Source organism: Salmo trutta, chromosome 26 (assembly GCF_901001165.1).
Source record: "Salmo trutta chromosome 26, fSalTru1.1, whole genome shotgun sequence".
In the NCBI taxonomy this organism is placed as follows: domain Eukaryota; kingdom Metazoa; phylum Chordata; class Actinopteri; order Salmoniformes; family Salmonidae; genus Salmo; species Salmo trutta.
Window position 1 is genome coordinate 29,952,449 of NC_042982.1, and position 27,959 is coordinate 29,980,407.

General features: G+C 43.6%; 2 protein-coding genes across 2 annotated transcripts in view; one reads left to right on the plus strand and one right to left on the minus strand.

The window, feature by feature from the left end:
• LOC115163623 (26S proteasome non-ATPase regulatory subunit 2) overlaps positions 1–599 on the minus strand; it is a 30,155-nt gene extending 29,556 nt beyond the window's left edge. The window contains exon 1 of the mRNA XM_029715662.1: positions 498–599. The gene's annotated coding sequence lies outside the window, so the exon portion shown is untranslated. The remainder of the gene's footprint in view (positions 1–497) is intronic.
• Positions 79–27,198, plus strand: prss59 (serine protease 59, putative). Its single transcript, XM_029715663.1, has 9 exons — positions 79–369; positions 516–706; positions 2,159–2,391; positions 6,073–6,208; positions 20,439–20,553; positions 23,097–23,304; positions 26,137–26,227; positions 26,361–26,563; positions 26,808–27,198. The coding sequence occupies exons 1-9, from the start codon at positions 178–180 to the stop codon at positions 26,918–26,920; spliced, it is 1,482 nt and encodes a 493-aa protein (XP_029571523.1). The 5' UTR covers positions 79–177; the 3' UTR covers positions 26,921–27,198.
• Positions 27,199–27,959: the final 761 nt, after the last annotated feature.

Genomic DNA, 27,959 nt, shown 5'->3' on the forward strand with positions numbered 1-27,959 from the left:
CTTAACCCCACGACGATAGATGGCAGCACTTAGTATATCCAAAGTTAGCACATACACAAATAAGAAAAAAACATTCACATGATCACGTAAACAAATATCACGTGTCTTTATATTTCCAAAAGAGTACTTTCAACTTTTCTATGATATTTCATTGTTAGTTTTTCCCAGCCCGTCAACATGGCTTTTCAAGCAATTATAGTTTTTACTTTAGCATGTCTGTGTGTCCCTTGTGACGGTAACAGAAAATTCATAGAAATAGATAGATCTAATGATGTGCCGAAGGGAAAAAGCGAACCTGTCTTTCAGGAGCAATGGATTACGCAAAAACTGGACCACTTCAACGGTGCAGACAGTCGAGTGTGGGATCAAGTAAGTTCTGACATTTTATTATATTCTTATTCGCACTGCAGTATATGGAGATATCAGTTACCTGTTAGTTTTTCTGTCTACTGTCTAGACGTGATCAAGTCTGTTAGTTCATGCATAACACAACATACCGTTTATTACATTTCCAGAAATTCCTTGTAACTGAGACGCACTACAGAGCTGGAGGACCGGTGTTTTTGATGATCGGCGGAGAGGGTCCAATCAACGCCGGATGGATGGCCATGAACCCTGGGTCGGCCTGGCTTACTTATGCCAAGAAGCTCGGCGCCCTCTGTTTTATGGTAGAGCATCGTTTCTACGGCGACAGTCATCCCACGGTGTACGTTTTTTAAATATACATTATCAGTCAAAAGTTTGGACACCTACTCATTCAAGGGTTTTTCTTTATTTTTACTATTTTCTACATTATAAAATATAATATTTAAGACATCAAAACTATGAAATAACACATATGGAATCATGGAGTAACCAAACAAGTGTTAAACAAATCAAAATATATTTTAGATTCTAAAAAGTAGCCACCCTTTGCCATGATGACAGCTTTGCACACTATTGGCATTCTCTCAACCAGCTTCACCTGTTCTGCTTTTCCAACAGTTCCCACATATGCGTATCACTTGTTAGCTGCTTTTCTTTCACTATGTGGCCCAACTCATCCCAAACTAATTGGGTTGAGGTCGGGTGATTATGGAGGCCAGGTTATCTGATGCAGCACTCTATCACTCTCCTTCTTGGTCAAATAGCCCTTACACAGCCTGGAGGTGTTAGATCATTGTCCGGTTGAAAAACAAACCTGTTTTTGCTTTGTCATTATGGGGTATTGTGTGTAGATTGACGAGGAAAAAAACAAATTGTATGGTGTATTGCTGCAGAATGCTGTGGTAGCCATCCTGGTTAGGTGTGCCTTGAATTCTAAATAAATCACTGTCAGTGTCACCAGCAAAGCACCCCACACCATCATACCTCCTCCATGCTTCACGGTGGGAAACACACATGCGGAGATCATCCGTTCACCTACTCTGCGTCTCACAAAGAAACAGCGGTTGGAACCAAAAATCTCACATTTGGACTCATCAGACCGAAGGACAGATTTCCACCAGTCTAATGTCCATTGCTCATGTTTCTTGGCCCAAGCAAGTCTCTTCTTCTTATTGGTGTCCTTTAGTAGTGGTTTCTTTGCAGCAATTTGACCATGAAGGCCTGATTCACGCAGTCTCCTCTGAACAGTTGATGTTGAGATGTGTCTGTTACTTGAACTCTGTGAAGCATTTATTTGGGCTGCAATTTCTGAGGCTGTTAACTGTCTTCCTTTCCTGTAGCGGTCCACATGAAAACCAGTTTCATCATAGCACTTGATGGTTTTTGCGACTGCACTTGAAGAAACTTTCAAAGTTCTTGAAATGTTCGACATTGACTGACCTTCATTTCTTAAAGTAATGATGGACTGTTGTTTCTCTTTGCTTATTTGAGCTGTTCTTGCCATAATATGGACTTAGTCTTTTATCAAATAGGGCTATCTTCTGTATACCAGTCGTACCTTGTCACAACAGAACTGATTGACTCAAATGCATTAAGAAGAAAGAAATTCCACAAATGAACTTTTAACTAGGCACATCTGTTAATTGAAATGTGTTCCAGGTGACTACCTAGTGGGATTGATTGACGTGTCGTTCATACAGAATATAGAAATAGTCAACCAGGTGTTGAGTGAGGCTCTCAAACGGGCTTCCTTCTGACTTGATTAGCCCGTTGTCTGTCTTGTCCCTCACAGTGACTTGAGCACAGAGAACCTGCGGTTCCTCAGCAGTCAACAAGCTCTGGCCGACCTGGCTCACTTCCGTACTGTCATCGCTAAACAACGGGGCTTGACCAACAGCAAGTGGGTGGCATTCGGCGGGTCATACCCAGGTGCGCTGGCAGCCTGGTCCCGACTCAAGTACCCCCACCTGATTCATGCTGCTGTGGCAAGCAGCGCACCTCTCCACGCCACGGTCAACTTCTCAGGTAATAATAACACACAGTAATCCTCCTTTTCTCTCAGGCTTGTCCAAGTCCCCATCACTCTTTCTCTACATGACCAGTGTCACTCTGCCTGCAGGAGTTTCAGGGTGTTACAGAATACCTGGAGGAGGGTGTCTCAATCATTTTAACATTTGTCTGAAATAAACTTAAGCAAATCACTCAATAAACAGCAGAGGCATAACAAAAGGTTGAGCCTGGATTGGCCTGGACTTCAGAAGATCCCAATGTTCTGAATGTTTCACCTTGCTGGATATAGTCCCCAGGCAGATCCATTTTATGGAATAATGAACTGGAAATAGTCATGCACTGACTATGAGCCTGTCACTATCAGTGGAGGCTGCTGAGGGGAGGACGGCTCATAGTAATTGCTGGAATGGAGGCAATGGAAACCATATGTTTGATAGTATTCCATTGACTCTATTCCAGCCATTATTATGAGCCATCCTCCCCTCAGCAGCTTCCACTGGTCACTATGTATATTAGAGTTGAGGATAATGGTCAGTGTTATACCCTGAAGGGCAGATAGAGGAATAGTGGTGGATGGGGAAGAGTGAAGGGTCCTCTCTAGGTTGTTGTCTTTGGCTTTCTCTTCTTTTCTCTCTTCTATTGTCTCACTGGTTTCTCGAGGAAGAGCTCTCCCTCGCCCTCCATTTGGTAAATCCGACCACAACTCTATCCTCCTGATTCCTGCTTACAAGCAAAAATTAAAGCAGGAAGCACCAGTGACTTGGTCTATAAAAAAGTGGTCAGGTGAAGCAGATGCTAAACTACAGGACTGTTTTGCTATCACAGACTGGAACATATTCCGGGATTCTTCCGATGGCATTGAGGAGTACACCACATCAGTCACTGGCTTTATCAATAAGTGCAGTGAGGACATCGTCTCCACAGTGACTGTACATACCCCAACCAGAAGCCATGGATTACAGGCAACATTCGCACTGAGCTAAAGGGTAGAGCTGCCGCTTTCAATGTGCGGGACTCTAATCCGGAAGCTTATAAGAAATCCTGCTATATCAAACAGGCAAAGTGTTAATACAGGGCTAAGATTGAATCGTACTACACCGGCTCCGACGCTCGTCTTATGTGGCAGGGCTTGCAAACTATTACAGACTACAAAGGGAAGCACAGCGGCGAGCTGCCCAGTGACACGAGCCTACCAGACGAGCTAAATCATTTCTATTCTCGCTTCGAGGCAAGCAACACTGAGGCATGCATGAGAGCATCAGCTGTTCCGGACAACTGTGTGATCACGCTCTCCGTAGCCGACGTGAGTAAGACCATTAAACAGGTCAACATTCACAAGGCTGCGGGGCCAGACGGATTACCAGGACGTGTGCTCTGGGCATGTACTGACCAACTGGCAGGTGTCTACACTGACATTTTCAACATGTCCCTGATTGAGTCTGTAATACCAACATGTTTCAAGCAGACCGCCATAGTCCCTGTACCCAAGAACACGAAGGCAACCTGCCTAAATGACTACAGATCCGTAGCACTCACGTCCGTAGCCATGAAGTGCTTTGAAAGGCTGGTAATGGTTCACATCAACAGCATTATCCCAGAAACCCTCTACCCACTCCAATTTGCATACCGCCAAAACAGATCCACAGATGATGCAATCTCAATTGCACTCCACACTGCCCTTTCCCACCTGGACAAAAGGAACACCTACGTGAGAATGGTATTCATTGACTACAACTCAGCGTTCAACACCATAGTACCCTCAAAGCTCATTAATAAGCTAAGGATCCTGGGACTAAACACCTCCCTCTGCAACTGGATCCTGGACTTCCGGACGGGCTGCCCCCAGGTGGTGAGGGTAGGTAGCAACACATCTGCCACGCTGATCCTCAACACTGGAGCCCCTCAGGGGTGCATGCCCAGTCCCCTCCTGTACTCCTTGTTCACCCACGACTGCATGGCCAGGCACGACTCCAACACCATCATTAAGTTTGCAGACGACACAACAGTGGTAGGCCTGATCACAGACAACGACGAGACAGCCTATAGGGAAAGAGGTCAGAGACCTGGCCGGGTGGTGCCAGAATAACAACCTATCCCTCAATGTAACCAAGACTAAGGAGATGATTGTGGACTACAGGAAAAGGAGGACCGAGCACTCCCCCATTCTCATCGACGGGGCTGTAGTGGAGAAGGTTGAGAGCTTCAAGTTCCTTGGTGTCCACATCACCAACAAACTAGAATGGTCTAAACACACCAAGACAGTCGTGAAGAGGGCACGACAAAGCCTATTCCCCCACAGGAAACTAAAAAGATTTGGCATGGGTCCTGAGATCCTGAAAAGGTTCTACAGCTGCAACATCGAGAGCATCCTGACTGGTTGCATCACTGCCTGGTACGACAATTGCTCGGCCTCCGACCGCAACGCACTACAGAGGGTAGTGCGTACGGCCCAGTACGTCACTGGGGCTAAGCTGCTTGCCATCCAGGACCTCTACACCAGGCGGTGTCAGCGGAAGACCCTAACAATTGTCAAAGACCCCAGCCACCCCAGTCATAGACTGTTCTCTCTACTACCGCATGGGAAGAGGTACTGGAGTGCCAAGTCTAGGACAAAAAGGTTTCTCAACAGTTTTTACCCCCAAGCCATAAGATTCCTGAACAGGTAATCAAATGGCTAACCGGGCTATCTGCATTGTGACCGGCCACCACCCGCCAACCCCTCTTTTACGCTACTGCTACTCTCTGTTTATTAAATATGCATAGTCACTTTAACCATATTTACATGTACATACTACCTCAATCAGCCTGACTAACCGGTGCCTGTATATAGCCCCGCTACTTTTTTTTCCACTGTCTTTTTTACGGTTGTTTTTATTTCTTTACTTACCTATTGTTCACCTAATACCTTTTTTGCACTGTTGGTTAGAGCCTGTAAGTAAGCATTTCACTGTAAGGTCTACACCTGTTGTATTCGGCGCACGTGACAAACTTTGATTTGATTTGACAAGGGTGTCACCAAGGCAACAGTGTCTTGGAATATGGACAACTATAACAACACACACTGACCCCTTTTGATGAGACTGGGAACATTTAGAGATCAACCAACAAACACAGTAGCTCAGTTGGAATACTGCACTGATGTCATATACCGTCATATTTCTCCCAGTCCACGCAAGTTTCTATTTCCCAACAATGAGCAGGTCATTGTGGTTTAGTGAGTGTTTTTAACCATAAGTGCTTCATCTTGTTCGCCTAAACAAGGCTCACTTTTTCCACTGTAAAGATCATCATTTTTAGAAAGTTATAAACATTGAAATAATACGGTTATTATTGTGGTAACCACACATGGAGCTGGCCTGTGTCCATACTGGGACTGAGACACTTCAACAATATGTTTGAAAACTCATAACTCTGAACACTGTACGATATTCTAAATAAGGTTCAGGTTATTTGAACAGTACTCCTACGCACTGTTTAAGTATGACTTTGGGAGGTACTTAGAGACTGGAGGCAGAAAGGGTTCTATAAATACAATCCACTCATTATATATTATGACATGACTTACTGGCTCTGTGTTGCAACAGTCACCATGTCTTTATATTGTCTCAAAATGTTATTTGCTCTGTTTAAATAGTGTTGGTTCATAGTGACTTGTGTTTGAACTGTGTGTTGTCTCTCTCTCTGCATTTTGCCCAGAGTACCTGGAGGTGGTGTGGCGGGCCCTGGCAGCTGAGAACCCAGAGTGCCCCCTGCTGGTAAAGAAGGCTTTTGACACCCTACAGGAGCGCATCAAAGACCCCAACAACTACGACAACATCACCAAAGACTTCAAGTACTTCACCTCTCCTCTTTTCCCGCCCTCCCTCCGCCTCTCACAATATAGCCCACTGTCATGAACCGGATCAAAGCCCGTAACAAAAAGGGAGACAACGTGGAGATATATTTAAAAATATATTTAATAACTGAAGTAACCTATAATGGTGTGTGTGTAAGTGAGTGGTTGCATGCATAGATGTGATAATGAGGGGTGTTGAAGGGTGCCAAAGCAAACAAACAAACCGGCCACAACCAAAATCTAACAGTGTGTCTGCATGGAGAGAGTCTCCTCAATGAATGGGGAAGAGGTGTATTTATCCCCGGGACACACCCGGGCCCAGGTGTGTCCCATTTCGCTGACGACCCTCCCGGCTCCGCCCACCGACATCCTATTAAGGAAAACAAGAGCAAAGAGAAAGAATTTGGCAGGCAGAGTAGGAGGGTCGTCACACCACAAGCATATACACTCCATTTTTTACATTTTTTTTTTTTACATTTTAGTCATTTAGCAGACGCTCTTATCCAGAGCGACTTACAGTAGTGAATGCATACATTTCATACAATTTCATACATTTTTTTTTTCTGTGCTGGCCCCCCGTGGGAATCGAACCCACAACCCTGGCATACCATGCTCTACCAACTGAGCTTCTCATCTACTGGAATAGTAGAGAATAGTTCCAGTAAGAGGAATCACTACATAGTAGAGAATGACGAATACCACAACAGGTGTGTGGTGTGGCTGAGGACAAACAGCTGTGTTATTAAATTGGGGTCAAGGGCCAGGAAATTATCCAGTCACTCCAGCTCCTCTCCTAACTGTCCTGCCCTAAGTGTGTGTGTGTGTGTTGAGGGTGCTGGTGTGAGATGGGTCTGGTTTCAGCTCACCTCTCTTGGCCTTCAATGTCTGCACTGGCAGACATTGAGATATCGGAATGTCGGCCACGTACTGCAATCTGTTGGAATGCCATGGCATCTGATCCTGTCTCTATGGTAATGTCTACACTTCACACTTACATGCGACTTCTGCTATCAGAATACGAAGATCGCATTCAAAAGACTGGTCTAGATGCACAAAAGTCGCTTTGTGGTCTGATTGTGTTCAAATCTGGCTGACCACTTCAGGAGGTGGTCAGGGATGCATTGTGTGCGGATTGCTCAGTCTGGACACAATCAGGCAACCGAAAGCGCATAGAGTGGGTAACATCATCAGTACTTCTCCCACAAGTCTCCAGAAAGCTTGTGTTTTGGGACCTAGAGGCCCCTTTTCTTAATAATATATATATATTTTATTTAACCTTTGTTTAACTAGGCGAGTTGTTGGAGGAAATACATTCCTAGTATGTGAGCTGGCCTCATAAATGCTAGCCAGCTAGCTAATAAACTCAGCAACAAAAGAAACGTCCTCACTGTCAACTGTGTTTATTTTCAGCAAACTTAACTTGTTAAATATTTGTATGAACATAAGATTCAACAACTGAGACATAAACTGAACAAGTTCCACAGACATGTGACTAACATAAATGGAATAATGTGTCCCTGAACAAAGGGGGGGTCAAAATCAAAAGTAACAGTCAGTAGTTGGTGTGGCCACCAGGTGCATTAAGTACTGCAGTGCATCTCCTCCTCATGGACTGCACCAGATTTTCCAGTTCTTGCTGTGAGATGTTACCCAACTCTTCCACCAAGGCACCTGCAAGTTCCAGGACATTTCTGGGGGGAATGGCCCTAGCCCTCACCCTCCGATCCAACAGGTCCCAGACGTGCTCAATGGGATTGAGATCCGGGCTCTTCGCTGGCCATGGCAGAACACTGACATTCCTGTCTTGCAGGAAATCACGCACAGAACGAGCAGTATGGCTGGTGGCATTGTCATGTTGGAGTGTCATGTCAGGATGAGCCTGCAGGAAGGGTACCACATGAGGGAGGAGGATGCCTTCATTGTAACGCACAGCGTTGAGATTGCCTGCAATGACAACAAGCTCAGTCCAATGATGCTGTGACACACCGCCCCAGACCATGACGGATCCTCCACCTCCAAATCGATCCTGCTCCAGAGTACAGGCCTCGGTGTAACGCTCATTCCTTTGATGATAAACGCGAATCCGACCATCACCCCTGGTGAGACAAAACCTTGACTCGTCAGTGAAGACTTTTTGCCAGTCCTGTCTGGTCCAGCGATGGTGGGTTTGTGCCCATAGGCGACGTTGTTGCCGGTGATGTCTGGTGAGGACCTGCTTTACAACAGACCTACAAGCCCTCAGTCCAGCCTCTCTCAGCCTATTGCGGACAGTCTGAGCACTGAAGGAGGGATTGTGCGTTCCTGGTGTAACTAGGGCAGTTGTTGTTGCCATCCTGTACCTGTGTGTGAAGTTCAGATGTACCGATCCTGTGCAGGTGTTGTTACACGTGGTCTGCCACTGCGAGGATGATCAGCTGTCCGTCCTGTCTTCCTATAGCGCGGTCTTAGGCGTCTCACAGTACGGACATTGCAATTTATTGCCCTGGCCACATCTGCAGTCCTCATGCCTCCTTGCAGCATGCCTAAGGCACGTTCAAGCAGATGTGCAGGGACCCTGGGCATCTTTCTTTTGGTGTTTTTCAGAGTCAGTAGAAAGGACTCTTTAGTGTCCTAAGTGTTCGTAACTGTGACCTTCATTTCCTACCGTCTGTAAGCTGTTAGTGTCTTAACGACTGTTCCACAGGTGCATGTTCATTAATTGTTTATTGTTCATTGAACAAGCATGGGAAACAGTGTTTAAACCCTTTACAATGAAGATCTGAATTATCTTTGAAAGACAGGATCCTAGACAGGGTCCTGAAAAAGGGCTGTTTCTTTTTTTGCTGAGTTTATGTAGAATAATATTTCTTTTGGGGCTATAGTTATGCTAACCTGTATGCAATCCCTTTAGCATTGCTTGCCAGCTTGCTGTGTAGCTATAGAGGCCATAGGCAGTAGCTAAATACTGTAGCTGCTAAATACTGTAGCTAGCCAGCAAGCAATGCTCTTTTGCCTATTCTACCATTTTGTAGAATGCATACAGGAATATAGTGCGGGAAAATGGAATTCGGGCACACTGTGGACATTTAAATGTAGGTGTAGATGCATGACTGGTTCGAAATTCCATGATCAGAACTCTATGATCAGAATACTAAAGCTGCAAGAACTGTGAAGTCTAGACACGGCAATAGTCTCTCTGAAAGGCATTGGTGCTCCAAGCCGACAAAGGAATCACTCACCACCTCTTCATTCAATCCCTCTTATCCTTCCCTCTCCCTCTTAACCTTTCCCTCAACCTCTCCCTCTCAACCTCTCCCTGTTAACCTCTCCCTCTTTCCCTCTCCTTCTTTCCCTCTCCTTCTTTCCCTCTCAACCTCTCCCTGTTAACCTCTCCCTGTTAACCTCTCCCTCTTTCCCTCTCCTTCTTTCCCTCTCCCTGTTAACCTTTCCCTCTCCCTCTCAACCTCTCCCTGTTATCCTCTCCCTGTTATCCTCTCCCTGTTAACCTTTCCCTCTCCCTGTTAACACTTCCTGCTCCCTGTTAACCTCTCCTGCTCCCTGTTAACCTCTCCCTAGCCGGTAACCTCTTAACCTTCATCGTATCATTTCTTAGTGTGTTTGTAGACTTGAAAGGGTTTTAGTCAAGTGTTTGTGTGTGTGTGGCTATGAGTTTGCGTGTCTGCATGCCTTGGTCACATTGGTCTTTTGGCTTTAGGGGCAGTCTCTTATTACTGCATGTTCTCTGTGTGCTTGTTCCAGGTTGTCATAGTGACTGTATGGTCATTTTATATGGTGAATGGTGGGCTGAGACTGTTTTATTAGTCTGGCTACTGCTACTGATGTCAGACTGACACGCATAGACCATGCATTTGTCTGGGCAGCCGTCTGACCACACTGTACAAGTGCACACACACACACACACACAAAAACACAAATGTACATGTAGGCCATGTCTCCGTCTGTCCAATTTTCTAACCACAAGATACCTCTGAGAGACAGTGTCATCGTCACAGTTCTGTCCTGAGGTCGCTCTGTCACAGGTCACTTCCAAAGTCAACATGTGACCTCAACTAGTGGGTGGGACTGGGCCTGTTGTGGGCGGTGACTAATGACAACACAAACAACAACCCTCTAGGGCTTTTGGATGACGGTAATTTGCTAGCCCAATGTTAGAATAGCAAAAAAACACACATTACCTCACATTTTCTCCTCTGCTCCTGAGTCCTTAAATAGAATGAATAGAACGGTCGTCCCCATTCAAGTCAATGATGGCATAATGGGTGGACTGGCGGCCATTGGGGGAAGTAAAAGCAGGAAGTGTACTCATCAATATGTGCCGTGATTTGTTGATTCAACTTAACTGACATTACAAAAATTACATTCCATTGCATGGGCCACATCGGTTAACATAATTTGAATGAACTTTCTACATTACCTTAGAAATTATTACATCACAATAACAGGCAGCAATTACGAGTGTAATCCTGAGTTTACCAGTCAAATTGCCAGGGTTAGAGGTTCCAAGCTCGTTCTATTCATTCTATTTCTGAGTGTGTTTGTAAATTCAATCTGGAGTGCCAGAAGGTGCTCAGAGTGCGCTCTGGCCGTTCGTAAATTCAAAGCGCTGTTAGATTGTCCGTTTGTAAATTCAGAGCGCTGTCAGATTGTCCGTTTTTGTAAATTCAGAGCGCTGTCAGATTGTCCGTTTTTGTAAATTCAGAGCGCTGTCAGATTGTCCGTTTTTGTAAATTCAGAGCGCTGTCAGATTGTCCGTTTTTGTAAATTCAGAGCGCTGTCAGATTGTCCGTTTTGTAAATTCAGAGCCCTGTCAGATTGTCCGTTTGTAAATTCAGAGCGTTTCGCTCTCTGAATGTTCAGAGCGCTCACTGGACGCTCTGGCTGAGGAGTAGGGTTGATCAGAGCGTTCTTACCTCACAACGGCAGTCAAGCACCCAAGCTAACTGGCTAACTTTGGCTAGCTGGCTGGCTACTTCCAGGCACAAATGAGAGAACACCTTTTTACTCGCCCTAGCAGAGCTGGTTAGGCTGTTTTCATGTTATTCAGAGCGTTTGTGACTAACTGTGATGGTGGCAACAATTTAATTACGCTTTTTTTGCTGACGTTTACTGGCCCTGGCCATATTCAATTGGTGTTGAGCGTTCGTAAATTCATCAGTTATTCTGCGTTCTGCACACTCAGGCGAGAGTGCTCTGAAATCAGAGTAGATAACCAGAGTATATTTACGAACGCACCCTATGTGTGCTGCTGCTGTAGAGAGGGGGGGTGTTGCCTATGCAACTGAAGACTCATTTGCTGCAACACCTTGCTTGTTTCAGAAAGGAGCAACAAAGTTGAATCACATTGTGAAGAGTCCATGTTACAGCAGAAACGGACTCAACCACACTAATGCCCAGCTGTCCCGTGTTCATTCAGCTGTTCGTATATTTTTTTTGTTTTAAATGTTATGACGGTTATTTTATTTTCATGCTGGTCTTCATCCATAAATGTCGGTTACACGGTAATTGTGCCAGCCCTACCCCACACTAACCCCTAGGCAGCCCCCCTAGGCAGCCCCCCTAGGCAGCCCCCCTAGGCAGCCCCCCTCAACCCAATCACTGTCACCATGATGGACGACTTCATTATCCCCTGGTTATGGGTGTGAGGGTCCCGTGTAATATCCTGGTTATATTAAGCTGACAGGCTAGGTCTAAAAAATACAGGCTAAAACAACATAATAAATCCATGCGGAGCGTTCGAAAATAAACACACTCATTGCACCAGCGCCGTGGCTGATTCTACAGGATCAGCATTGAAAAGTTAACTAGTGTTCGGGAAATCAAGTAATAAATTGGCTTTAGAGAATTAGAAAAACGTTTAAATGAATAAAATGACAGTAAAACAGTGTATGCTATGTGTTTGCTGAGCAGTTAGCTGAAATTCAATACGATTGTGTTCATTTTACACTTTGACGAACTTCTGTACTGCTACCATTCACGCCGTCATTTTCACTCCGGCGCTGAGTCCAATGAATTTGTTTATTTTCGAACGCTTCTGTATGGAATTACAACGTTGCCTTAACCTGTTATCTTAAACCTAACTGACGGGATGGGTCAAGTATTTCCTTCTGTCAGTCTGTTGCAACATATCACTTATATCAATGGAGTGCATTTGGTACCACCAAATTTGGACTTTACACTTCCAGGTAGTTTTATGTTTGTGTGTATGTATATCAGTGGAGGCTGGTGACTTAAAATTGAGGTGGATGGGAGACTCACAGTATAGGCGCGGAACGCACGGAGACCACAAAGTGTGTTTCAAAAATCATCAAAGACTAATTATTTTAACCTGAAACATTTAATAACAACATGTATTATTATGGGGAAGGGGAATGAGAGGGCTACTTACAGTGTTGGAAAGGGATCACAGCAGTGATTGAATGAGGGTATGAGGCATGAGTTGAGGTGTTCAGAGACTTGACCAGTGCTGGACAGGATTTTACTGGGAAGACAAATCAAATGTATTTATATAGCCCTTCTTACATCAGCTGATATCTCAAAGTGCTGTACAGAAACACAGCCTAAAACCCCAAACAGCAAGTAATGCAGGTGTAGAAGCACGGTGGCTAGGAAAAACTCCCTAGAAAGGCCAAAACCTAGGAAGAAACCTAGAGAGGAACCAGGCTATGAGGGGTGGCCAGTCCTCTTCTGGCTGTGCCGGGTGGAGATTATAACAGAACATGGCCAAGATGTTCAAATGTTCATAAATGACCAGCATGGTCAAATAATAATAATAATAATCACAGTAGTTGTCGAGGGTGCAACAAGTCAGCACCTGAAGAGTAAATGTCAGTTGGCTTTTCATATCCTATCATTGAGAGTATCTCTACCGCTCCTGCTGTCTCTAGAGAGTTGAAAACAGCAGGTCTGGGACAGGTAGCACGTCCGGTGAACAGGTCAGGGTTCCATAGCCGCAGGCAGAACAGTTGAAACTGGAGCAGCAGCACGGCCAGGTGGACTGGGGACAGCAAGGAGTTATCATGCCAGGTAGTCCTGAGGCATGGTCCTAGGGCTCAGGTCCTCTGAGAGAGAGAAAAGAAAGAGAGAATTAGAGAGAGCATACTTCAATTCACACAGGACACCGGATAAGACAGGAGAAATACTCCAGATATAACAGACTGACCTTATCCCCCCGACACATAAACTACTGCAGCATAAATACTGGAGGCTGAGACAGGAGGGGTCAGGAGACACTGTGGGCCCATCTGATGATACCCCCGGACAGGGCCAAACAGGCAGGATATAACCCCACCCACTTTGCCAAAGCACAGCCCCCACACCACTAGAGGTATATTTTCAACCACCAACTTACCATCCTGAGACAAGGCCGAGTATAGCCCACAAAGACACCACGGCACAACCCAAGGGGGGGCGCCAACCCAGACAGGAAGACCACGTCAGTGACTCAACCCACTCAAGTGACGCAACCCTCCTAGGGACGGCATGGAAGAACATCAGTAAGCCAGTGACTCAGCCCCTGTAATAGGGTTAGAGGCAGAGAATCCCAGTGGAGAGAGGGGAACCGGCTAGGCAGAGACAGCAAGTGTGGTTCGTTGCTCCAGAGCCTTTCCGTTCACCTTCACACTCCTGGGCCAGACTACACTCAATCATAGGACCTACTGAAGAGATGAGTCTTCAATAAAGACTTAAAGGTTGAGACCGAGTCTGCGTCTCTCACATGGGTAGGCAGACCATTCCATAAAAATTGAGCTCTATAGGAGAAAGCCCTGCCTCCAGCCGTTTGCTTAGAAATTCTAGGGACAATTAGGAGGCCTGCGTCTTGTGACCGTAGCGTATGTGTAGGTATGTACAGCAGGACCAAATCGGAAAGATAGGTAGGAGCAAGCCCATGTAATGCTTTGTAGGTTAGCAGTAAAACCTTGAAATCAGCCCTTGCCTTAACAGGAAGCCAGTGTAGGGAGGCTAGCACTGGAGTAATATGATCAAATTTTTTGGTTCTAGTCAGGATTCTAGCAGCCGTATTTAGCACTAACTGAAGTTTATTTAGTGCTTTATCCGGGTAGCCGGAAAGTAGAGCATTGCAGTAGTCCAACCTAGAAGTAACAAAAGCATGGATTCATTTTTTTGCATCATTTTTGGACAAAGTTTCTGATTTTTGCAATGTTACGTAGATAGAAAAAAGCTGTCCTTGAAACAGTCTTGATATGTTCTTCAAAAGAGTGATCAGGGTCCAAAGTAACGCCGAGGTCCTTCACAGTTTTATTTGAGACGACCGTACAACCATCAAGATTAATTGTCAGATTCAACAGAAGATCTCTTAGGTTTCTTGGGACCTAGAACAAGCATCTCTGTTTTGTCCGAGTTTAAAAGTAGAAAGTTTGCAGCCATCCACTTCCTTATGTCTGAAACACAGGCTTCTAGCGAGGGCAATTTTGGGGCTTCACCATGTTTCATTTAAATGTACAGCTGTGTGTCATCCGCATATCAGTGAAATGAAACATGTTTTCGAATGACATCCCCAAGAGGTAAAATATATAGTGAAAACAATAGTGGTCCTAAAACGGAACTTTGAGGAACACCGAAATTTACAGTTGATTTGTCAGAGGACAAACCATTCACAGAGACAAACTGATATCTTTCCGACAGATAATATCTAAACCAGGCCAGAACTTGTCCGTGTAGACCAATTTGGGTTTCCAATCTCTCCAAAAGTATGTGGTGATCGATGGTATCAAAAGCAGCACTAAGATCTAGGAGCACGAGGACAGATGCAGAGCCTCGGTCTGATGCCATTAAAAGGTAATTTACCACCTTCAATAGTGCAGTCTTAGTGCTATGACGGGGTCTAAAACCAGACTAAAGCGCTTCGTATACATTGTTTGTCTTTAGGAAGGCAGTGAGTTGCTGCGCAACAGCTTTTTATTTATTTTTTGAGAGGAATGGAAGGTTCGATATAGGCCGATTTAGTTTTTTATATTTTCTGGGTCAAGATTTGGCTTTTTCAAGTGAGGCTTTATTACTGCCACTTTTAGTGAGTTTGGTACACATCCGATGGATAGAGAGCCGTTTATTATGTTCAACATAGGAGGGCCAAGCACACGAAGCAGCTCTTTCAGTAGTTTAGTTGGAATAGGGTCCAGTATGCAGCTTGAAGGTTTAGAGGCCATGATTATATTCATGAATGTGTCAAGAGATATAGTACTAAAACACTTTAGTGTCTCCCTTGATCCTAGGTCCTGGCAGGGTTGTGCAGACTCAGGACAACGGAGCTTTGGAGGAATACGCAGATTTAAAGAGGAGTCCGTAATTTGCTTTCTAATGATCATGATCTTTTCCTCAAAGAAGTTCATTAATTTATTACTGCTGAAGTGAAAGCCATCCTCTCTTGGGGAATGCTGCTTTTTAGTTAGCTTTGCGACAGTATCAAAAATAAATTTCGGATTGTTCTTATTTTCCTCAATTAAGTTGGAAAAATAGGATGATCTAGCAGCAGTGAGGGCTCTTCGATACTGCACGGTATTGTCTTTCCAAGCTAGTCGGAAGACTTCCAGTTTGGTGTGGCACCATTTCCGTTCCAATTTTCTGGAAGCTTGCTTCAGAGCTCGTGTATTTTCTGTTTTCAAGGGAGCTAGTTTCTTATGACAAATGTTTTTAGTTTTTAGGGGTGCAACTGCATCTAGGGTATTGCGCAAGGTTAAATTGAGTTCCTCAGTTAGGTGGTTAACTGATTTTTGTCCTCTGACGTCCTTGGGTAGGCAGAGGGAGTCTGGAAGGGCATCAAGGAATCTTTGGGTTGTCTAAGAATTTATAGCGTGACTTTTGATGCTCCTTCGTTGGGGTCTGAGCAGATTATTTGTTGCGATTGCAAACGTAATAAAATGGTGGTCCGATAGTCCAGGATTATGGGTAAAAACATTAAGATCCACAACATTTATTCCACGGGACAAAACTAGGTCCAGAGTATGACTGTGGCAGTGAGTAGGTCCAGAGACATGTTGGACAAAACCCACTGAGTCGATGATGGCTCCGAAAGCCTTTTTGAGTGGGTCTGTGGACTTTTCCATGTGAATATTAAAGTCACCAAAAATGTGAATATTATCTGCTGTGACTAATGTCCGATAGGAACTCAGTGAGAAACGCTGCATATGGCCCAGGAGGCCTGTAAACAGTAGCTATAAAAAGTGATTGAGTAGGCTGTATAGATTTCATGACTAGAAGCTCAAAAGATGAAAACGTCAGGTTTTTTTTTGTAAATTGAAATTTTCTATCGTAAATGTTAACACCTCCGCCTTTGCGGGATGCACGGGGGATATGGTCACTAGTGTAACCAGGAGGTGAGGCCTCATTTAACACAGTAAATTCATCAGGCTTAAGCTATGTTTCAGTTTGGCCAATCACGTCAAGATTATGATCAGTGATTAGTTCATTGACTATAACTGCCTTTGAAGTGAGGGATCTAACATTAAGTAGCCCTATATTGAGATGTGAGGTATCACGATCTCTTTCAATAATGGCAGGAATGGAGGAGGTCTTTATTCTAGTGAGATTGCTAAGGCGAACACTGACATCTTTAGTTTTGCCCAACCTTGGTCGAGGCACAGACACGGTCTCAATGGGGATAGCTGAGCTGAAAACACTGACTGTGCTAGTGGCAGACTCCACTAAGCTGGCAGGCTGGCTAACAGCCTGCTGCCTGGCCTGCACCCTATTTCATTGTGGAGCTAGGGGAGTTAGAGCCCTGTCTATGTTCGTAGATAAGATGAGAGCACCCCTCCAGCTAGGATGGAGTCCGTCACTCCTTAACAGGCCAGGCTTGGTCCTGTTTGTGTGTGAGTCCCAGAAAGAGGGCCAATTATCTACAAATTCTATCTTTTGGGAGGGGCAGAAAACAGTTTTCAACCAGCGATTGAATTGTGAGACTGCTGTAGAGCTCATCACTCCCCTTAACTGGGAGGGGGCCAGAGACAATTACTCGATGCCGACACATCTTTCTAGCTGATTTACACGCTGAAGCTTTGTTGTGCTTGGTGACCTCTGACTGTTTTATCCTAACATCGTTGGTGCCGACGTGGATAACAATTCCCCTATACTCTCTACACTCGCCAGTTTAAGCTTTAGCCAGCACCATCTTCAGATTAGCCTTAACGTCGGTAGCCCTGCCCCCTGGTAAACAATAACACAACAGACTACACAGTTAGACAAAAGATCTAAGAATGATTTAGTCCAAGCAATGAGTAATAATGTGATTGTGTATGTGATTGACTCTACATACAGTAATGGGAGGAAATTGATAGGGGTACTCACAGTGCTTGGAAGGGAAACACTCAATGTGCCAGTGGATGAGTGGGCACATGAGAAGTCGTGGCTTCAGTTCATGTCAGGAGAAAGTTGACAATGGTAGTGGAGTGGAGTAGTCGTCACCTCTTAATCAAGGAACATGAGGGGACTTGGCAGATACATTCCATTACAGCTGTGCCATCGTAGGTTTGGACAACGAGTTTCTCTATGAACTTAAACTCAGACATCTCAAAAAAGTCAAACAGACTGCGCATCTTGACCACTTGACACATCAAAGTAGCCCAAGAAATGTTCCTGAATAAAGCCCTGATCGTCCACATACCTGATGATGATAACTGACAACTGCAAGCAGACTGGTGGCACCATAGGTCCCAGAGCCTTGGGGCAATTTTTACCACCAGGGACCTGGAGTTTTTCCTTATATGTTAACCAAACTAGGAAAACTCTGGACCTTAGAGGGTATGACAGTGATTAATCAGTTGTAAAAAGCTTTTATAAGGGCTATGATGGGACCAGTTTTTCAAAATCAAGTCACATGGTTTTAAAAAACTCCTGGGAAAAAACTCCTGGACCTGGGGGGGATGAAAACACTCTGCATCTACCTTATATTTGTTCATATAAATTATATTTAGACTAGATTAGGGGGGGATTTCCTCTACACAGACAACAACTGGTAGACAATAGAACTCACTGGGCTGAGCTTGCTTTATGCATGTTTGCACCATACAGCTTTATGCAGCTGTCGGCCTTATAAAAATGTACTCACATCTGTCATCACTATTATGTTGATTGATTAATTCCAGAATAATTTTTGGATTAAAAAAGTATAGGCAGCCTAGCCAGCCCAATTTTGAATAGAATCTAAATTTGATCACATTCAAACTTTCTCCTGACACACAAATGGACTATAAATACATAATGTTACCAATTAGTTTACCCTGACCAGATGGACGCATCTGCTCTGTATGCATCTGCTCTTATTAGTGGCCTACAGTTGATCAGACTGAAAAATTGTCTAGTTTTCATCCCATATAGCATGTCAGATCTCTCATGTTTAGGTGTAGCCTAGGCTGCTGCTACATTTATGTCATGAGTTTTTGCTTGTGTCTGTCCGGAGTGACTTTATCTTTGTTAAATAAATACCAGAGAAAAGTGCAAAGCCTACTTGAGTGCATGCAAAAAAATGAGCTGCATCAAGCTCTCTAATCTAAATTTTACTGGATGATGCTATGGAAGCTATCAAATCATTCAGAATTGTTTTCAACATCCCAGAAAAGATGTTCAGTATGTAAAGCATCGTAACGTGCAATTACAGGCGGCTTGATGACAGGCTCCCTGTTAACCAGCTATACATTTCATACCAGTTTGTATTGAATGCCCTCACCTTTTCATTCTTCTTCATGAAACTGATCTCAGGCAGAGGTCGACCCTCTTTTAATTTGCACCTTTTCCGTGTACCCCAGAGAGTGAAAGGGGTTCTTTAACAAAAAGGCCACAACATTTTCGGCAGCGTTGGCCATTCTACCATTCGGGTTGAGAAAACAGCACACTCATGCTGGTAGCTAGCTAGCTACTGAAGTTAGCAAGGCAAATTTAAATAAATTGCACTAACTGGACACAAAAATAATGTTCTAAACCCAATAAAACAATTTATAATATACCTCCTCCATCTCCTGTAATTAAAAAATAATAAATTTGAATAATGTCCCAAAAATGCTCAACTATAGCTCTTCACTCTTAATCTCTATCTAACAATGTTACCAAACTTCTCAACACATAGAACCCCCATAATGCTCTGTGGCACAATCCCAATACAACACTCTAGGTTCGTTCTCTGATCCCACATCTATGATTGGATGGACAACATGTCAGTTCATACTGAAAAAACTTTGATTGGTTGGAGGACGTCCTCCGGAAGTGGTCATAATTACCATGTATGTCTATGGAAGGGGGTGAGGCCTACCCGCCTCCTAGGTTTTGTATTAAAGTCAATGTAGCCAGAGGAGGACTGAAGCTAGCTGTCCTTAGGCTACACCATGGTGCTAGCCCAGACAGTGCTGTTGAAGTTACTGTAGACCTTCATTGCAAACAGTGTATTTTAATCAATTATTTGATGACATATGAATATATTTAGTATAGTGTTATCTAAAAAGGATTTAAAAACTACTTTTTAAATTGATAATTTACATTTTACATTTTAGTCATTTAGCAGACGCTCTTATCCAGAGCGACTTACAGTAGTGAATGCATACATTTCATACAATTTCATTCATTTTTTTTTTTTTTTTTTCCTGTGCTGGCCCCCCGTGGGAATCGAACCCACAACCCTGGTGTTGCAAACACTATGCTCTACCAACTGAGCTACAGGGAAGGCTATGCTGATCATGCTGTATAGACTTTTCTACTGTATTATTGATTATATGTTTGTTTATTCCATGTGTAACTCTGTGTTGTTGTTTCTGTCGCATTGCTTTGCTTTATCTTGGCCAGGTCGCAGTTGCAAATGAGAACTTGTTCTCAACTAGCCTACCTGATTAAATAAAGGTGAAATAAAAATGTAAAAAATTCACTGAGGAGGATGGTCTTCCACTTCCTTCTCTGAGGAGCCTCCACTGATGTATATACTGTAAGCGTCAGGAGTACCTTAGGGCTCCTTTCCACTTGTACAAAAATGACTAGATAGAATGGAGTGAGCTAATGTTAGTGTCAAATGGACTCTAAAACAGAACAATAGTGACCTAGTGTATAAGATGAGGTTGTTTAGACAAAGATAAATACCATTGTGCCATTTGCGTGCCAGGCTTACTTTTACAGAGGACTAGTTCCATGAATGTGCATAATCTATACTGTCATCAGCAGTGGCCCTCGGTCTCTGTAACACAGCTCACTCTCTCTCTCGCTCACTCTCACTCCTTCATTCTCTGTCTCTCAGTTTATGTTCAAAACTGCAGATCCAGTCAGAGAAGGACCGGGCATACATCCTAGATGCCCTGGCAGACAACATTATGAACACAGTCCAATACAACAATGACAATAGAGAATTTGAGGTAAGAGAGGTTTGTGGACAGTATGTCATTTCAGGGTATAAGGAGCATGGTTGACCTAGGAGAGGAACCATTTTGAGTCAGGATTATGGTAGTTTGGGGCTGAAATGGGCAGTGGTGGAAAAAGTACCCAATTGTCATACTTTAGTAAAAGTAAAGATACATTAATAGATCATGACTCAAGTAAAAGTGAAAGTCACCCAGTAAAATACTAATTGAGTAAAAGTCTTAAATTATTTACTTTTAAATATACTTAAGTATTAAAAGTAAATGTAATTGCTAAAATATACTTAAGTATCAAAAGTAAAAGTATAAATCATTTATAATTTCTTATATTAATCAAACCAGACAGCCTCGCTTTCTTGTGTTTTAAATTTACGGATAGCCAGGGGTGCGCTCCAACACTAAGATATCATATAAAAATGAAGCATGTGCTTAGTGAGTCCGCCAGATCAGAGGCAGCAGGAATGACCAGGGATGTTCTCTTGATAAGTGTATGAATTAGACCATTTTCCTGTCCTGCTAAGCATTCAATATGTAACTTTTGGGTGTCAGGGAAAATGTATGGAGTAAAAAGTACACCGTGGTGTAAAGTACTTAAGTAAAAATACTTTAAAGTAATACTTAAGTAGTTTTTTGTGGGTATCTGTACTTTACTTGACTATTTATATTTTTGACTACTTTTACTTCACTACATTACTAAAGAAAATAATGTACTTTTTACTTTTAAGAAAATTATACATTTTCCCTGACACCCAAAAGTACTCGTTACATTTTGAATACTTAGTAGGACAGAAAAATTGTCCAATTCACTCACTTATCAAGAGAACATCATTGGTCAGTCCTACTGCCTATGATCTGGCGGACTCACAAACACAAATGTTTCATTTGTAAGTTATGTCTGAGTGTTGGATTGTGCCTCTGGCGGTCCATAAATTGAAAACACAAGAAAATGGTGCCGTCTGGTTTGCTTAATATAAGGAATTTGAAATGATTTACAGTTTTACTTTTGATACTTAAGTATATTTAAAACCAAATACTTTTAGACTTTTACTCAATTAGTATTTTACTGGGTGACTTTTACTTTAACTTGAGTTATTTTCTAAGTATGACAATTGAGTACTTTTTCCACCACTGAAATACATCGGGGCGGCAGGTAGCCTAGTGGTTAGAGCATTGGACTAGTAACCGAAAGGTTGCAAGATCGAATCCCCGAGCTGACAAGGTAAAAATCTGTCGTTCTGCCCCTGAACAAGTTAAAGTTAAAGTAGTCAAAATATAAATGGTAAAGTACAGATAAATAAAAAAAACTACTTAAGAGTACTTTCAAGTAATTTAACTTTAGTACTTTACACCACTGGAAATGAGGTTGAGGAAGAAGGGACAGGTAGCTCAAAGCTGAAGTCCAAGGGAGGAAATAAAACCGCAGTTCTTCCAAAGCGAGAGGCCCAGGGTTGTGGCCCAGAAAAGAGGCTCTCCTGGTGGCTCTCTGGGCTTTCTTGCACCCCTATCCGAAACCATGACCCCTCTCTGTCTTTACCTCAGGAAGGGAGGCCAGAGAGGGGGGTCCGAGCTTAGAGATCTGACCATTTTCCCAGGGGTCTTTTGTGGTTACCATGGCGATTCTCTCTGTGGCTTGTTGCCGGTGGAGATGTGAGTCCAATTACCAATAATGTGGAAAAAGGGCACAAAAGAGCCTTTGGATTCAGACAGGCTCCAGTTTCCTGGCCTCAGAGCAGAGAGCTGCTTTAAAAGGAGTGGTTTTGTATGAACTCCACAGAACAACACACTAATAAAGTGATTGGTTGGCTCCAGCGCCCAGAGGGATGGATAGGGGCTGGGGGTTCAGGTACCATTGAGAAATTTGTATAGTGAGTAAAGCTGATAGGGGGGTGTAATCTAACCAGATAATCTAATACCCCTGCATGGTTGAGCAATGTGTGGCTCATAAAATAGGAAGTAAATGGTCAGCTTATGAAACAATGTTTATAAGATTATTATTTTCCCATGTATTAACTTAATATAGCAGAGATCCAAACATAGACATGTCTTCTTGTGATGGTCACAGGTGGGGTTAATTTATACAGCTCTGTGTCGAACCCAGTTGTAGTAAATCTGTAACTAACTAAAGATCTCACATGTACCTTAGCTGCTTAGCATACTTAGTAGAAATGTATAGCTCTGTATGATACAAGTACAGTACCAGTCAAAAGTTTGGACACACCAACTCATTCAATGTTTTTTCTTTAATTTGTACTATTTTCTACATTGTAGAATAATAGTGAAGACATCAAAACTATGAAATAACATATATGGAATCATGTAGTAACCAAAAAAGTGTTAAACCCTTTGCCTTGATGACAGCTTTTGATGTTTTCACTATTATTCTACATTGTAGAAAATGGTAAAAATGAAAAAAAAACCTGGAATGAGTAGGTGTGTCCAAACTTTTGACTGGTACTGTAGATACACAGCGGCAGTTAATGAGAATCTACAGACTTCCACCCACAGTTGTAGTGAGTAACCATGATGTTGTGTCATTGCAGCATGTGTTGGACACGAACTGCACCATTAAGACTGTGTGTGGTGTGATGACCGATGCCTCTCTGGGAGACCCCTACTACCGCTTCGCTGCTTTTGTTCGCCTCAGAACCATTACCCACCTTCTTAAGCCCTGTTTTAAAGACCTCACCTACAACGCTAACCTTCAGGACCTCAGGAACACATCCTATAGCGGACCCCACGGTGGGGGAGGTGAGGGGGTAGAGGGGTAAAGGACCACTGCGGGGGAGGTGCGGGGAGAGTGGGGCAAAGGACCCCAAGCCGAGGGATGTGAGGGGCAAAGGATCCCATAGTGGGAGAGGGGTTGGAGTGGTGAGGGGGAAGGGGTAGAGCATCTCTCTGGGGATGTATGTCAATGTCCTCAATAAAACCAACTCTGTACAATGCCAAGGGACAGAAGAAGCCAAACCTGCTTTATCAGCAGTTAACACGCTGAGGAACACTGAGGCCGTCACACAATACCGGTCCAGGGGATCCTTGTCCATAAGGCTTCTATTTGCATTGCTATTTGCACAATTATTTGCTTTGCTAAATTTGAATGGTGATCACTGTACACACCATTTGAATGGACTATCTCATGCTATATGTTTTGTGAAGAAAATGAAGAGTACAAGTGATGGCCTGGAGCTAGAGCAGGTTTGGCTCCTGTTGCCTCTGCAGCGTGTAAAGTGTGTTTTATACACTTTTAATAGTGTTATTCAGCGTTAAAGAAAGATCCCTCCTTGTTATACTGCTTGACGGTGGGGTTGTGTGCATACGTGTGTGTTTGTTTGTCTGCGTGTGCGTGCGTGCGTGCATTTGCTAAGACAGGCATTTTACATATATTCATTTTAGTTTTACAGTGGATAGTGTTGTCTCTCTATATCCTCTGATCTAGAACTTTGGTTAGAGCCCTGTCATAGGTTGTGTTCGGTTAGTAATAATGTTCAACCAGTTTCCATGTTGTGCTCTGGCCTTTGGCTGTGGCCGTGGTTCCCAGGGATAGTTTCCTTGGCTGGGAGGGCTTATTGGTTTAGTGGGGATCACTGGGACAGGAAGTGGGCTTTTAAAGAGCCCCCTGGAGCTTCTGTAAACCACCCACTTTTCCCTTCTCTCTCCCTCTCTTCCTGGTAACTTTGCTCCCTCTCTCTTTCCTTTCTTTGTCTTTGCTCAAAGGCACAAAATAGTGCATTAGAACAGTAAATAGTTTTTCACTCAAATTATTTTTGACAACTTAACCTGTCATTCAAGTCTTCTTGTATTACTATGTAATTTAAGCAATGAAGTTGAAAGTTAACATTTGTTCTAGTGAGACACATATTTGCTCTTGTGAATCAGACAAGATGAAGTCATCGGAGACATACATACAAATGATTATTATATAACTAAATATACTGTAACTGACGGTGTTGATTGGCCCCTACTATATGTACAGTGTCTTCTGAAAGTATTCAGACCCCTTGACTTTTTCCACATTTTGTTACGTTACAGCCTTATTCTAAAATGGATTAAATAAAAAAATGTCCTCAGCAATTTACACACAATACCCCATAATGACAAAGCGAAAACAGGTTTTTAGACATTTTGTCAATAAAAAAACAGAAATAACTTATGTACATAAGTATTCAGACCCTTTGAAATGAGACTCGAAATTGAGCTCAAGGGGGAACCTGTTTCCATTGATCAACCTTAACATGTTTCTACAACTTGATTGGAGTCCACCTGTGGTAAATTAAATTGATTGGACATGATTTGGAAAGGCACAAACCTGTCTATATAAGATCCCACAGTTGACAGTACATGTCAGAGCAAAAACCAAGCCATGGGGTCGAAGGAATTGTCCATCGAGCTCCGAGACAGGATTGTGTCGAGGCACAGATCTGAGGAAAGGTACCAAAACATTTCTGTAGCATTGAAGGTCCCCAATAACACAGTGGCCTCCATCATTCTTAAATGGAAGAAGTTTGGAACCACCAAGACTCTTCCTAGAGCTGGCCACCTGGCCAAACTAAGCAATCAGGGGAGAAGGGCCTTGGTCAGGGAGGTGACCAAGAACCCGATGGTCACTCTAACAGAGCTCTCGAGTTCCTCTGTGGAGGTGGGAGAACCTTCCAGAAGGACAACCATCTCTGCAGCACTCCACCAATCAGGCCTTTATGGTAGAGTGGCCAGACGGAAGCCACTACTCAATAAAAGATACATGACAGCTCACTTGGAGTTTGCCAAAAGGCACCTAAAGACTCTCAGACCATGAGAAACAAGATTCTCTGGTCTAATGAAACCAATATTTAACTCTTTGGCCTGAATGCCAAGCGTCACATCTAGAGGAACCTGGCAACGTCCCTACTGTTAAGCATGGTGGTGGCAGCATCATGCTGTGGGGATGTTTTCCACCGGCAGGGACTGGGAGACTAGTCAGGATTGAGGCAAAGATGAACAGAGTAAAGTACAGAGTGATGCTTGATGAAAACCTGTTCCAGAGCGCTCAGGACCTCAGACTGGGGCGACGGTTCTCCTTCCAACTGGACAACGACCCTAAGCACACAGCCAAGACCATACAGCAGTGGCTTCAGGACAAGTCTCTGAATGTCCCAGCCAGAGCCCGGACTTGAACCCGATCGAACATCTCTCGAGAGACTTGAAAATAGCTGGGCAGTAACGCTCCCCATCCAACCTGACAGAGATTGAGAGGATCTGCAGAGAAGAATGGGAGAAACTCCCCAAATACAGGTGTGCCAAGCTTGTAGCGTCATACCCAAGAAGACGTGAAGCTGTAATCGCTGCCAAAGGTGCTTCAACAAAGTACTGAGTAAGGATCTGAATACTTGTGTAAATGTAATATTTAATTTTTTAAACATAAATTAGCAACAGTGTCTAAACTGTTTTTGCTTTGCCATTATGGGGTAGTGTGTGTGTAGATTGATGAGGAAAAATAACAATTTGATCAATTTGAGAATAAGGCTGTAACCTAACAAAACGTGGAAAAAGTCAAGGGGTGTGAATACTTTCCATAGGCAGTGTGTGTATGTATCTCTGTGTATCCAGGGAGACAGTGGACGTACCAGACCTGCACTGAGTTTGGTTACTTCCAGACCACTGATTCTCCTAACCAGCCCTTCGGTGGCTTTGGCCTCCAGTGAGTACTTATTTAATGCTGACAAGTATTCTCCTCCAGGTGTGTGTGTACTAGTGAAGGAATGTCTCTCTGTGGAATAACTGGATCAATGGGCGCCTCTCCTCTCTCTTTCCATCCCTTCCCTCTCTGGCAGGTACCATGTGGAACAGTGTCAGGACAATTTCAACATCAGCGCTAAGACACTCTATGCTGGAATAGACCAGACCAATGAGAACTACGGCAGCTACAACATCCGTGCCACGAGAATAGTTTTCCCCAACGGTTCCATCGACCCCTGGCATGCCCTGGGCATCACCTCTAGCATCTCAGATGACCTCCCTGCCATCTTCATAAAGGGTGAGGGCTCAATGTTGGTCCGTTCTATCCTTCAACTATGGTGACTTGTGACTACATTCAGGTCATTTCAGCATCTGACAAATGCTTTGTACAGGAAGAGATCAAGAGAGCAGTGTCATATCACTGTATAACAGCAATCTCTCTATCTCTCGTGTGTGTGTGTGTGTGTGTGTGTGTGTGTGTGTGTGTGTGTGTGTGTGTGTGTGTGTGTGTGTGTGTGTGTGTCTATCTCACTCTGATCCAGGAACAGCCCACTGTGCCAACATGTACCCTGCCAGAGCTGAGGATCTCCCCCAGCTGACCCTGGCTCGGGAACACGTCTTCCAGCTCCTACAGAAGTGGCTGAAGGAGAAGTGAGAGACAGCCAAGGTGGCCAATCAGCCTGAAGGAGAAGTGATAGAAAGCCATGGTTGCCAATCAGGCTGAAGGATAAGGATGTATGTTTGTTTGGAGAAAGAAAATGACCACAGTTGTACAATAGTGACTGTGCTATAAGAATGGAAGGACTACTGATTATATCAATGTAATGTTGTCTTTTGTACATGACAAATACAACTTTTAAGAGATTAATCAGATTTGATTTACACTATCCTCTTCCAGTAAATTCTTTGAAAATAAAGGGTATTTCCCAATATTACTGAATAGCTTTTTTCCAGACAGTCGGTGCACTTCACAATGTCTGCCTACTCTGTGAAATATTGGCAGGAAAATGCAGAAATTATGCTCTCTCTATTGGCACTATGACAGTAGGAGAACCATGATTATGTCCTACAAAAATGCCAGAAGATGACGTGTCAAACACAAACAACATCCTGGAAATACAGTCACTCCACAGCAGAGGGGCTGTGTTACAGTATATCTTTCAGGTCATATTTGTCCTGGTCAAGAATGTATGGGGAGGTTTTGTCCTTAAGAGCTTGAGATTCAGTGATACTGCAAAATCCCTCTCCAGGACATGATCCTAACACAGCTGTATTCTCTCCACTCTTTCTCTCTCTCTCGCCACAGTGTTTCTTTTCACAATCCCCTTTCTATATCCCAGCAGGTCCACTACTCCCTCAGTCCCCTGGATTCAACCCACAGCAACACATGGGGTGGGGTGTGAACTCTGAAACATCTGGGGCCTCATAAACTGCATATGTACAAAATGTGTGTGGGCAAGTTTTATTTTTAGAATCTAAAATAATTACACAGCAATCTTTTTCATATTTTATTTTCATGCCCATTGCAGGCTGTGACGGGTTCATATTCTCGAAGTAGCCATACAACTAATGGCCATGCACATCTCTCGTTTATTTAAACCTAGTAGTCTAAATAGAAAGGCTAAATATATATTTCAAGTTTTGCAATGCCATAGGCAGCGCAGTTTATAATATACAGTCAAATTGAACAGGTG